The following is a 13,887-nucleotide window of genomic DNA, read 5'->3' on the forward strand; positions in this document are numbered from 1 at the left end:
CATTTTGTCTCGCACTTTGTTCCCTCACCAGGTGGCGCCTGGTCCGTGCGTAACGCAGTCCGGCGCGCCCTTTAGGTTCGACGTGGCGGGCGCTTGCCTATCCGCGAGGAGATATTTCGAGACCACCGCATGCGGTCGGCTTCGGGACTCGCACGCCCCCACGTCGTTCCCACGCTCCTACACACCGCGTACAAGCATGCGTACAGACGCGTGACGTGGGCACCATCTCGCGCATCCTCGTCGTTCTGTCATCCGCCGTTGCTTTCTTTACGCGTAGCGCGTTGGATTAGCGTCCTGCTTAGACAGGCAGGCTTCTTCGTAAAGACCCTTGACGGCGACGACGCCGATGCGTCGAATGGGATGGGATTTATGATTGCGGAGAGAAGAAAAAAAGAAAAAATGCGTCTTTCTACGAGGATGCAGCCACGCCTTTGTGATACCTCAGGTGCAGCGCCAGCAATCGCGGATGGTAACGACGAATTCATACAATGTTATCAATGCGTTGTACTTCGTGACATTTGAGCTCTATACCAATGTCTACCTTCATTCTCCTACAATAATACATTTATGCTTATTTTTACACTTCATATTCTGTATTATAGATAAGTTGAAACCGCGTATTATTCACTGTATTCGATGTATATATAATCTTATGAGCTATTTCTACAGTATAGTTGGAACAGGAGGTCCCATTGCAGTCTTGTCCTTCGAGACCTCCATCTGCAGTTTGACATCATCTACACTTTTTTTAATAAACGCAGTATACTGACTCTGACTGCGACGTTCAGGCATAACGTACCACTTTGCCATCTTGCAGACTGCCTTCCGGTATAGAAAGTGCACCTCCCGTATGCAGGGTAGCAAACCGGTTACTCCTACCAGGTTAACCTTCCTGCGTTGTCCTTTTCTTCTATTTCTCTCTCTTCGCAGCTACAGTATCGTACTCTTTACGCAGACACCTTCTGATGACAAAACACGAGTAACAATCACTTACAAAGACCCGCCTTGGAAAAAAACACGCGGTGACATCTCTGATGGCTGTTTTCAATGTCACACAACTCATCTCTTGAAAAAGCTTGAGTGTTCTTAAGATGCGGCACACGTTACAGGCTGTGCGTCACTTGTAGAACACATCATAACGTATCTTTCTAAGTCTCTTCTATTGGTATTTGCAGGACTGGGAACTTGTGGTGGTATCGACCCTCAAGTGGGACGTTTGCGGTGTGATCGCGTGCGACTTCCTCGACCACCTGATTCACAGGTTGGAACTACCCAAAGAGGCAGTCTGCAGCCGAGACCACATCCGCACGCATGCCCAGACCTTCATCAGTCTCTGCTACACAGGTGAGTGTGCACCTGCTCTACCTGCAAGTACTTGTCTCTCTCTTTCTTGAACGGCCGTTCGTTGGGTCATCGCCGAAATTTCCTGAGCCAACTAGTGTCATGATCAATCAGTCGTGGATGGCCGATCACTTTCCCGTACTGGTGTCATACAAGATTACGACCATGTCCTTTGTTCCTCACGACCAGAAGCCCGTACAACACTTCCGCGTCGTCATTTGCAGAGGGGACTATCAACAAATACTGCGTACAGTTTTTCAGCGCTTTGTGCTCTCGCAGTCATGATGAGATATTCACCAATACAGTCATGTGACCAGACGGGTCCGTGAAACGGTTACCCGTTCGGGCTTCACTTTGTATGCTCTACTCTTGTGTAGCTCGAAAACCCACAAGAATGTGGAAATTTTCGGCATGAAACGAATGAATTCAACAAGACGGACGCGATAGTCCTTTGCCGGACTTTACGTTAGGACCAACCGACCACCGCATGGCTTCTCAATCTCGACATAGCCTGGCAATCGCTGCTTCCGTTCGTATGCTATCCCACATATTCGCAGACACAGCGCCAAATGGATCATTGGCAAGAAACTCTGCCACCTATTTGAGACGTATCAAAGCACCGTCACTCCACGATGACACAAAGAGAGACAGCGACATTGGCCTATAGAGCGGCAGTTGCGATGGCGTAGCGACAGCACCGACGTACGCAACAGCCGCCGGGAGCGTTGTTGCAGCAGCGCGGTGAAAACCGGCAGCCGAAGAGAGTTTCGGAGGGCGCATTCCGCACCGATAAGAGGGGCATATATTACTCCACTTCTGCATTCACTATACCACCACCGCTGTCCCCTCTATACACGCAGAGCCATCGTGTGGTTGAGACGTCGAGACCGAATAGAGGGGAGACCCCTTTCGCCGAACGAGGGCGTTGCTTACCCCACCACTTCGGCGGGCGCGTGAGAGAGTCGTCCCCGGTGCCAGCAACAGTAGCCACGCTTATCAATCCTGTCAGCTGATGCGAACGGTGCATGCATTAGTGGCCGGGACTAAGCGACAGCCGCTGCTGCATGGCAGACGCTCGGAAAGCAAAACAAGTGGCGGATCGCATGAATGTAAAGGCAATAAACATGTGGCACCGCCGTGCATGAAAAAAGAAGCGAATGGAAAAGTGCGACGAACATGTGACATTGAACTTGAACGGCATGATTGGAATCCGTCTAGCGAGACGGCGCGTCAGTCTGCCTGTACACGAGGTCGCTAGGTTATGGGCGGAAACAAGTGCTACACACACCCCGTGGCTCCCCTCGCGGTGGCAAGGTCAGAGTAGCAGGGTGTTTTTGCCCCTACTTTTTTTCCCTCTATCACCGTTTTATGGCTTGTTTTCTCTTGGTGTTTATAAAAGAGGTTCGGGGATTGAATTAACGAGGCAGCATGTTTCGCCCCGTTTACGGGTTGCATTTTCATGAGAAGCAGCCCCATCTCTTCATTTCCCACGCTTTCCTTTTTCTTTCGCTTTCCCTCGTACTTAAACTACATTTTTTTATTCATCCGCTATTTATTTGCCGTCTGCTACAGATTTACCCCACGCACGGGAAACGCTTTTATACTTGTTATATTCTGACGTATAAGAGAGCAGCTTATGGTCTACGCCCTCTTCGAGAGTACAGCGAGAAATCTTTATGGGCATTCGACTCAAGAGTCGCAAAACACTTTCACGATGTATCACGTAGACCGGGTGGGTCACATGTTGTGAAGGAGTAAGTAGTTCTTGTGGAACGACGGTCATCACTTTGCGTTCTTGGTCTTGAATGCTTTTCATCTGGGTATCTTTGCAGTCAGACAAGTTATCCTGATTTGTTACTGGTCTTGTTCGCTTCGCAGTCGTTATTATTCAAAAGTGTAAGGAAGTTAAAATAAATGGACAGTGAGTCGCGTTCAGAGATGCATTCGATTCTAACACGATCATTACCGTAAGCTCACCATTACTTCAGGTATATACAACTTCATCGCCGAGAGAAATACGTAGTCAACAAATGTAATGGTTAACACACAAGTGGAGCAGTTTGTTCTACAAGTAACACCGTTCAAGTTACAATAATTGCATCATTGTTATACAAGTCCCACATTTGAACATCATCATTATCACAATTTCGAGGAACCGTCGATAGGCCCGCGACGGGTCTAACGCCACGTGAATCAAACGCAAGAGCAATCAAATTCGTCACACCCGCGCGTCCTCCATTGAAACAAACGAGGCGGAGATGGCACTAGGAATACGGCGAGACGAGACACAGGAAGGGTTCTTTCTCCTTGGGAACATTCAGGCCCACAGCGAGGACGACAGCGTCAATCACTGCCGGCTCGCATGCTCTGCGCACGTACTCGCGGTATAAGGGTCACTGTGCCGCAGTCCAAAGACCTACGGTGTCACAGACCGTCTCTCCCATCTCCGGCGTGTCGTCGGTCTTTGGTGAGGGGCGAGCGAGGTTGGCCTGAACGCGTCTCCATTGATTCATCCGCTGCCCAGCGACAACCCTTCCCACCCCCTACCTCCCTCGCAAACGACGCAGCCCTGCCAAGATGCCACAATCATCGCGATGGCAGTCCTCGGCTTGTGCGAGGCGCCTCAGGAGGTCGTCACTTCCAAGGTCAGTGGCGCCCCCCACCCCGATAAATGACGCCGCTGGCAGTGTCATTGCCGGGGTGGACAGATGCGAACAGCATGTGCGGCCACATGCCTGTGCTAGTCGGTGGCCACAAGTGTGCGCCGAGATTTCTTCGAGTCTTGCTCTGCCCTCCTCTCCGGCTAACTGCTCCCCGCAGCAGCTGGCTCATCTCGGTGCTTGAGTCGACGACGAACGTGATGACTCGAAGCGAAATTATGCTTTACTGACTCGTGCTTTTTTCTGTCTCCAATAAGGAAGTCTAGGGCAGAGTCATCAACCACCAACTCGCAATATGTACTGTACGACGTGACAGCGGCCTTCACTCACGTGTGGTGACTGTTCGCCTAAAGAAGTTTCGCACTAAAGATGACTAATTTTTGAGCACAATCTGAACATCGGTTACATCAAATGAATGTTTCGTCATCGAAGTTCACTTACAAGTAACGACCATTGCTACGACAGTTAACATTCGTTCGTCTCTATAGTTGCTGTGGGGGGCGAGGTAACTGTGGCTTCAAATGTCATGCCTAGTTTCCCCATCGAGCTCATCTACAAATCTTGGATTTCACCTATGACAAGATAAGTTGGAGTGACGTACCAACTGCCATTCTTTCCAGTTCATCTTGTACGCATTTAAAGGGTCCACCTGCACGCAGCCGCAAATTAAGACAGACATTCTGACCCACCCCTTTTTCGTAATCTCAGGCGCACGCACAGACCGGGCCGCAGGAAGTCCCGCCACTCTCACATGGCATGTCACGCCGTGACCACCACTAAAAGCGATAACGGGGCGCGCACGTCCGCAGCTCCTTCGACAATAGAAGGAAGCTCGCCGAATTTCCTCCCACAGTACCCCATCGGCTTAGCTTACGGGGGGGGGGGGGAGGGGGAGGGGGGCTAGCGTCGGCAGTTGTGGCGATGGGATAAATCATGCGGATACGAACATTCGCTTCGCATCCGCCCCCGCAAATGCAGCGGATCGCCATCACTGAGGCGCCTTGGCCGTCGAACACGCTCCAGACAAGCGTAGCCTGCCTGCTGTCCTCCTTTTCTTCTTGATGAGCCCGTATTCCTGAGAATCTGCTTTGACCCCCCCCCCCTGCCAACAGTTCTCCTTAGCCCCCGCAAGCCACCCGACGCCTTTCGCCACCCCAGAGGGTCGCCACAGACATGCACATTCCGTAGTATATAGAGCACTTGTCATCTTTCAGAACCTCTCGACGGTAACTGTTCCATGCAGTACCGTAGAAGCTATGACCATCTCGTAGACACTTTCCATAGAAGTCAAGAAAGTTTATTCGACAGGACGTTACCGGGCCCCTGTGATCAGGGAGTGTGCTTTTGTCTTATATCGCCGATTACTTTCGTTGAAATACTCCATTTAACTTAGTGACTGGCTTACTACTGACAACCTTTCTACTGTATATACAAGATGGGAGAGTTCATAAAGGTCTTAAGCATTGTACTCTACTTAGCGACCTAATTAGAATGACGTGCGCAGATTTCTAGAGAACATCAAGAGACCATTTTATTCAGTAATTATGGGCTAGCTCTTCGGCCAAATGGTTGTTATATGTCTCCATAAATTACTCTCGGTTGTACTCAAGTTTTCCTCCATCTTTCCGCAGCCCTAGAAAGAAAGAACAGATTATTGTCCGAGTCTTTGAGTTCATTTGTCATCCAAACGGTTTGATGTAACATGAGCAGGAGTTCCCAGCATAACCTGTATTGTTCGTAGACTGAAAAACGTTTTCCTAGACTTTACCATATACTGTTTCAGCAAAAGTCCTTAGAGAGATACCACGGCTGATTGCGTGCCCATTGCTGTCCCTTCTTTTCTTGCCCGACGTGTTCGCGAGAGTAGCGACGGCGTTGAACATAACTACGAAACAGCGTGGCGATGGCTCAAGGCTCGCGCACAGACCGCAGCGCCTGCCCGTTGCTTCCTGTCTTCGAGGAAATTCTCGCCTCCGCCCCTTTTCGCTGCAGACTAGCTGCAGCGAAAAGGGGCGGAGGCGAGAAAGGGACTAGCTGCAGCGAACTAGCTGCAGAGCCTGGCAAGCTAGCCGCCTCTCTCGCTGGCTCGCCCGATGACTCCACTGCCCTCACCCTTAGCCAAGCCAAGCAGAGAACGATTCGGGTGGCTCCAGGAGTGACGGAGGACCCATAATGCGGCGACGGCGGCGAACACGGATGTGCTGGTGGTAACGCTTTCCGTCGAGACCCTCGTCTCTTCTGCGTTATCAGCCTCCACCCTACTCCGCCGCATGAACCGATGATCACCACGTATAGCCTCCTTCCATTCATGATCCACAAGTACCGCCACCATTCACAAAAAAAGCAGATTTCGGCTCCTGACTGTGCCGCTGCGGAGAGAAAAACGTTAAAGCCGCAGAGGGTGTTATATGTTTGTATAGCTTACATTCACAGACACACGCTGCATTCGAACCACACGCATGCGTAGTAGCTGGAAGAGACCAGTCGTAAAGACCGCGAATCATTCATAGGACCCATGCCATTCTTGTCCGGTCTCTTGTTACACTTGGATGAAAAGTGGCTTTTTTGCTTTAAATCCAGTGCACTTGATTGTTAGACCACGATACGTTGGAGTTGCGACAGTGGGCAAACATGGGTGCACGTAGTGTCATCACCGTGTGATATCCTGCTTTACGGTGTTGTATGTAGAAGTTCGCGTACTCTGATGCTCGTGGGAATGCTTTTGCGTTCGCTGCACCCTTTGTTCTATGGCTCCATCGCCACTGAATGTTTTTTTACGGCGTTGACTGAATGGAACGGAATGGTGAGGAGCAGTTGGTTGATGACGAAACAGGTGCCTCATCCCGGGCTACCTTAGCTCTTTTCTAGAAGGGTCCTCCTGATCAATGCTCTGGCTGGCTCTACAGTAACAATCTAATAGTCTGTAGTGATATTGACTGATGGCGTTACATATCAACCTTGTTAACGATACCTCTGGTAAGAAACAATGCAAGTAACTTTACTTTTGCACGATATGCGACTGATTTGTTACGGAATATCTCTTTCCGGGTAGGTAGGGTACTAATAAGCCACCTCCAACAACACGCTGCATGTCGTGCAGAGTGAACAACTCGCAGCTTGTGTCTCCCAAATGTGCAACAAATCATGTGGCCCGAGAAATGTCCCCAAGATCAACGTTCTCCCAAAATGCATTGATTCCTACCGAGAGAAACTCTGCATCGTTTTTCAAAACATTCATAAAGAGATACTGCCGCAATACTGAGGGTATAACCTATCGTCACCGTAGTGTAAGCGTAGAAAACTGCACACGTCACCGCACTTATTAGAGCTCCGGTGTTGAAGACGCCGAGAGCACCACTCTGCCAGTGAGCCACCGTTGTCTACAGCTGTTCACGCCCAACACTTCCGCTGTCGAGTCTTCTCTCCTGAATGGCCGTTGTCTTTGTTCCTTAGCGCCGGAGAGTCACAAAAGTGGCCCGGCCCTCCAAGATCCGGGTCGGGTTCCGGTGCGCCGTACCATACAAGAGGACTCGCACTCCTGGTGGCCTCTCTATTGTCCTGGGCGCAGCCCGGTGTCTCCATCATTGTCCCGCAATGACACCGTTCTAATAATCTCTTTCTCTCTTTCGTTTCCACGAAAACGGCCGTTTGCTATAAAAAGAAAACGCCTCAGGTCAGCTTCTGTACGTAGCCACGCTGAACCGTTAAAGCAAAGATTTCCGCTTTTAGGCTACAGCCCACGCTGTCTTTTCATCTCGTTCATAGCCCAAATTTTGGCTGGATTCTCGAAGAGAGAATGCAGTGTTGAAGGCTGTGCGTTGGCGGCTGCAATTTCCCATTGTTCGAAGTGACGTGTCACTTCTATATACAGGGGGTCGGGCCCCCCGAGTTCGTACCTCTGTGCAGGGCGTGTAACGAAGAAAAAGGCCTCGCCATCACACTCGGCCCCACAGTGGTGGACGGCTATAGCTTTGCCACTTCAGGATGAACTCATACGTTCCTAGCGTTGCATGCAGTGAGAGTTGTGTAATGGCTTCTTTCTTCACCTCTCTTGCGCTCACAAAATGAAAGAAAAACAACAACAAACAAACACGTGACACGTATGACGCCGTGAGTCAGTCCAGAGATGCATACGTCTCCTTCACAGCACGTTCAGCATTCATGGAACTTCTGCAGCTCTGGGGTGGAACAGTTGTCTTTCTTGATAATGACCACTCCCACGTGATTAAACCCGTGTGCTACTTCGACCGCATCAAGTGTAGTGGTGCGTAGCACTTCATGTTAGACACAACGCTCTTTACTGCATACTCAACGCAGGCAAGGTAGTCAGTCCGTTCCGCCGAAACGCGTGAAACAGTAACAGCCGTCCACTGTGTGCACGCCGAACTGTTACCAGTAACAGCCACGTCCATATTTTTTTCGCAAAGATGAAATTCGTGTCCTTCCCGTGTACCAGGCTCTCTCAGCTAAAGAACGCAGGCATGCACGAGCGCTCCAGTTTCGGTCGACTGGGAAGACATTCGCACGTATGACGCGTCCGGCCACGCTTTTCGCTCAACTTTTGAGCTGTAGCACACGCTTTCAGGCTTTCGCAACGCCAACTCTTAAAAAGAACTGTTACTCGTATTGGCAGCCTAGCTCAGACGGCGGCAAGAGCCAATGGTCTTCCGGACTAGTAGGTATAACGAACCGCTATAGCGACCTATTTATTAGCAATAAATGTTTCATTCTCTTTCGTGTAGGCAGCACACGTGCGTTCGGGCGTAATACGCACATAAAAACAAAGGAGTTATAACTGAACTATGATTGTGCAAAGGCAAAAGAAAAAAAATGAAAGAACGACAAGAAAGCAAAAGAGCAACTTCTGATCTTCCGAACTGCTTGCATTGGCAGCAGATCCGCCTCGCAATCACGTCCTTCTTCCCATCCTGTCCCAGATTTTTATTTTCTTCTTGCCTTTATCACGTTTCTTAGCTTAGAGTGACGAGGGTTGTTTATATATATTTTTTTTCTAGCTGCATCCTGTGCAACCCGGCTCCGTCAATGAAGGGCCTGTGAAGCGAGGCACTTGTTACTCGATCGGCCTGTGCTCCACAGGAAAGTCGTGTGTATAACGCACCTACACTTCCGACACGCGATACGGCATGCGCGGCAAAGTCAGGAAAGAGTGCAACGAAACTCAATGAAAAAAAAAAAACGATTACAGGGCACCTCCTCTAGTGAAGTCAAGGCAAGGGATGGGATACGCTTCTGCTACGCTATCGAGCCATAATGGCCGCAAGTTAACGTGACGTGACATTTCCTGCAATGAAGCACTTTGCGAACCCAGGGAAAGGGCTAAATGTGCCACGTCGTCATCAGTGTGGGGCAAGCTGTTTCAGAGCCAGAAAACAAGTTCCGATGCACGTATTCGAAACAACACTTGAGGCTTAAAATTTTCGTAGAAAAAAAATTTCAGTTTATGTACCACCCGCGAAAGTGACGGAACCAATGCGAATGTGCACTTACGAATTAAATTATGAATGGGGGGGGGGCGTTTTCCAGCGAAATTACTTCTATATTTAATTCAATCCAAGTTACTCAGTTTCAAACACTCTGAAATGCTTGACATTTTTGTCGTCTTTAATACGAGGTGGTTGTTCATCATTACGCATGTTAAGACGGATATTCGCGACGGCAGTTCTATTATTAAAGTTTTTCTCAGAGCTTCCAAGGCATTCTGTGATACCAAGCTCTCAAATATGTTCCTAAATTCAGCTTTTCTTCGTGCGAACGAACGAACGCTACGCGCTATATTGCGGATACTGCGGTATTCGTACGCGGTGCTATCTTCCCGGCTTCAGCTGCCAGTTTAGGCTTGTCTTGCTGGGGGCTGCCGCGGGAAGTGCGACGACGACAGGAAAAATCGAATCTCTTCCTTCACGCGTCCAACATTTCTGTTATATAATCTGCGTCCTTCTTCCTTTCCTTTGTGCTCATTTGATTTGCCCGAAGGAACAGGGGAGAGAGAGGGGCGCGTAGAAGAAAAGAAATGTCACAGCTGTTGCTTGGGCCTTGGTGTAATGGTCCTGTGATAACACATTATTGTTACCATTATTCGTAGCAAGAACGCGTTTCAACGTACACTGACGATGCACATGTTATTTACAAAAAACCAAAGAACCCACTAGGAATGCCAGTAGCTTGCTTCCATTTGAAAGACGCAGTGTTATTTGCACTGCAGTGTGTTGCTGCTTAACTGGTGCGACGCTGATTGTGATCGCCGTTTCCGCAGGGGCATAATGGTACCACTTAGGCCTGAAGAGTGAGCATCACTTGAGGTCAACATCTTAGAGAAACCAACATAGCGTCAACAATCTCATCGAGGCGATGCTCGCGTTCAACTTAAAACGATATCACAATTGCTCCTACAGCAATGGTTTATGGTACTAAGTCCAGGCAGGAACTCCGGCCAGTTGACTACATACGCTATGATGTATTCCAAAGATTACCTCCTTCGAAAATGCTGCCCGTCGAGTTTCTCCTGCTACCGAGACTTATGTATGAGTCAGCAAATGCCTAAGGACGTCTCTCGAGGTCGGCCGTGTCATTCGCGTTGCAGATACTGCCCACCTCTCCAGTGGATTGTCCACACTATGCTCGGTACACTATATCCTCGGCTTTCCCCTTTGAAATCTCTGCCCCGCTTCGTTATTTTGGAAAAGACAGCATCTCAATAGGCCCCGCGACTCGTTTCACAGCGTAAATGACTATTATTAACGATTTTCCCACGACACCAACACGCGGGGCCGCACACAATCTACATAAGAGATGACGGATCGCGCGTAATCGGCGTCGCAGATAAGGAATCTCCTTTCCCCCATTTTTCACCCAATCACTCGGCAGTTCTAAATACAGGGCAGGCGTCGCGGAGATATGACGAAAGTGAAGACGAAAAACAAAACGATAATAACGAAAGAGCAATAGACGAAGCCGAAAGAATCCTGCAGTGAATCCTACAGTAAAAAAAAAAAAAAAACACTTTCATGCGGACGCCTCGCACAAACGATAAACTCTACACAAACAGGCGCGTGGTGCACTCTCCAAAGGGTGTGTGTGGGGAAGAGGAGTCAAAAGCGTTCGCCGACAGCAATCGAAGCACCGGAATTGCCCGACAAACAAGGGTGCAAAACGCAGCTAAAGAAGAAGAAAATGCGAGATAGCCACAGGAGAGTGTATATATAACAAACCTCCTAATGACTCCTCTATAGTAGGGAGTTCGAGAGGGGAGCGCGCCCGGCTTCAAGGTTGTTGCGTTTTTTGTCTGGGACACCCTCTGGCAACCCCTGCTGCACGAAAACCCTCCCTGCCCTGCACGCATGTTACTCCCCTTGCCGCCGCCGCCAGCGCAACGCGTCTCCACCAGGGGGCGCCTCTCTCTTGCGTAATTGCACAGGCGAGACCTGAGCGCTCGAGGGCCCTTTAAGACCGTTTTAATTAGATGGATGTCACGGTTTTTTTTTTTCTGTTATCATGCTCGTGCGCTTCAGGGTAGGCATGGCTCATGAAACGCGTATTGTTTTTTGCACCACTGGGTTGCCTCAAGGCTCGGCGCGTTGCAGTGATTTTCCGTACAGCGATCAATATATTTTCTGTCGATATCCAACTGAACATACCGCTTGATATTGTAGGCATGTGAGCGTACCATGCTCATTGCTCACGGTGTCGTGCGGAGAAACATGTAACTCTTTTTCGTCGCTCTGTGTTGCCTCCTTGCTCACTGTACTTCTGTCATCATTCGATTCAGCAGATTTCACTTTGCAATGAATTTGAACACCATGTTTGACATTCGCGATGTGGCGTGGGCACTTTCCGAGTAGAGGCACTTAGCGGCCAACACGCCACTGCAGTTTCGGCAGAATACGTGTTCATGAGCACATATCTGCCTTTGTAATAGTAATAATTGTCTGAGGTCCTAAGACCCAAATTCGTTATATGATTATTTTATTTATTATTTATTTACAGTTACTACAATCACCATTTGGTGATTTCTGCACGGTGGTACACAAACTGAGTGTTAAAAATAACAATGGCAAGTACGTGGACGAAAAAAAAAATTACATGCACAATGTGTAGCGCAGATATAAAACCAAATGGGAACAGAAATATGCAACAAATTATTACAAGAAGGCAAGTGTGCAAGCACGTACGGTAGAATTCGGTTCTATTTATTTTGAAAACATACCGTCCAACTGTGCTGAGAACAATGCGAAAGAGGGTGGGGAAAGTAATTCGTCATTTAATTTATTCCACTCGACTATGGCGCGAGGAAAGAATTAATACTGGAAATATTTATTTAGTGTGGGAGTATTTCGAGAAGGACACCACGGCGGAGGGCTCCACAAAATTCGTCTTGCCTCCATCTAATCTTGCCTCCATCTAAATGCACCCGCGGCAGGCTGGTTTCGATCCCGTAACCACAGGGTCAGCAGTAACCACATAGACCATCGAAGCGGGTGCAGGAATCACACTGAATGCTCATACGCAAGCTACGAGGCATCAAAAAAGGATGCTATAGTTATGCATGTCTAGCACTGTCCACCATTCTTGCTGTAACAACCTTGGGGGACGTCACCATTGTGCAACAACAAGAAATGCACCCCCCTTCCTTTTCTTTTTAGATTTATTGGAATGTTAATTCTTTTAACCTCATTGCAATGTTCGTTTTCCAAGAACTTAGAAAGGGCTCCACTCTTTGCTTAGGCCAGACGCGCATTTTTGGTGCGGCAACTGGATCTTTCCGCCTGAAGAGTCAGCTCATCGGAATTCAATATTTTCTAGCCTTTGACCAAGAAGACATGCCGCGGCGGTTGAACCGGCCGCCCACGGGTGATTAAGTATCGGGAATTGGGCGAGAAAGTGCTGAGGAGCGGAGCACACTCACGAGGGTTATCGAAGGTGTAGAGGGGGTTGAGTTCTCTTGCTGGTGCTTAAAGGGGGCGAGACCCGGCCATCTACATGGACAACAACAGCGTGGGAAGGTCAAAATGACAGGGTTCGCAGGCGACTTGCAGTGAAGAAACGCATTCGTTGAGTAGGGGGTACTACTGCCGACCTTGATCGCCACTCGACTCGAACGCCAATTTGGTTAATCGACGTTGAGAAGTATGCAACGTTAGGACAAGTCTTTTTTTCTTAATCTCTCCCTCTCATTCTTTGAGTCACCTGACTGGGCATGCTTGTGAGAGCCATCAATGAATGCACGATAGGAAGAACCACCTCCTTTTACTTTTCGTTTGTTTGAACGAACGCGTTTCACGTCTGAAAGAATGTGGGTGGAAGGAAACACCGCCATCATCGACGGAGTCTGGCCGGTGACAACAGCCAGGTATCGGGGAGCCTTCGCATTTAACAAAATATGGCGGCGTTCATTTTCACCAACTATGTCAGGCATTCACAAAACCTGTGTCAGTTCAGCCCACGTCTAAGCGTATGATTGGAAGGACACCGCATAGGAACTACGTTGTTTCCTTAACCTTTACAACGAAAGCTTCTATGATACCGTCATAATCCCCTCTGAGCTGCTGTAAATATGTCTGACACGTCAAGACAAGCAGAAAATCACAAAGCGAAACGCTTCTGGTTTGTGGTTTGTGGACCTCTTTGTCCCCATTGGCATCAATTGCGTCTAGAAATACACTATGGTATTCCAACTAGCACAAGAAACAGCGCTCCTTTAGCAATCATTCAAGTGATTTGATGATGGAGTTGAACCAGCACTGCCCATCACTTTAAAAGAAGCGCAGTGAGGTTGATGATCCGTCCACACGATGACGTCTTTAACGGTCGGAAAGCTGCGGGGACAAAGTAGACTAGCATCCGAGCACGACGCGAATGAATTCATTGA

The 13,887-nt window shown here is 48.9% G+C and overlaps 1 protein-coding gene across 2 annotated transcripts in view; it reads left to right on the plus strand.

Annotated features, from left to right (window-relative positions):
* The window catches only part of LOC119164328 (G1/S-specific cyclin-D2), a 326,130-nt gene that overhangs the window by 289,700 nt on the left and 22,543 nt on the right, over positions 1-13,887 (plus strand). For both annotated transcript variants that reach the window (XM_075871405.1, XM_037416501.2), the window contains one exon: positions 1,176-1,344. In XM_075871405.1, the coding sequence (XP_075727520.1) occupies positions 1,176-1,344 (169 nt within the window). The remainder of the gene's footprint in view (positions 1-1,175; positions 1,345-13,887) is intronic.

Source organism: Rhipicephalus microplus, chromosome 8 (genome assembly GCF_043290135.1).
Source record: "Rhipicephalus microplus isolate Deutch F79 chromosome 8, USDA_Rmic, whole genome shotgun sequence".
Classification (NCBI taxonomy): Eukaryota; Metazoa; Arthropoda; class Arachnida; order Ixodida; family Ixodidae; genus Rhipicephalus; species Rhipicephalus microplus.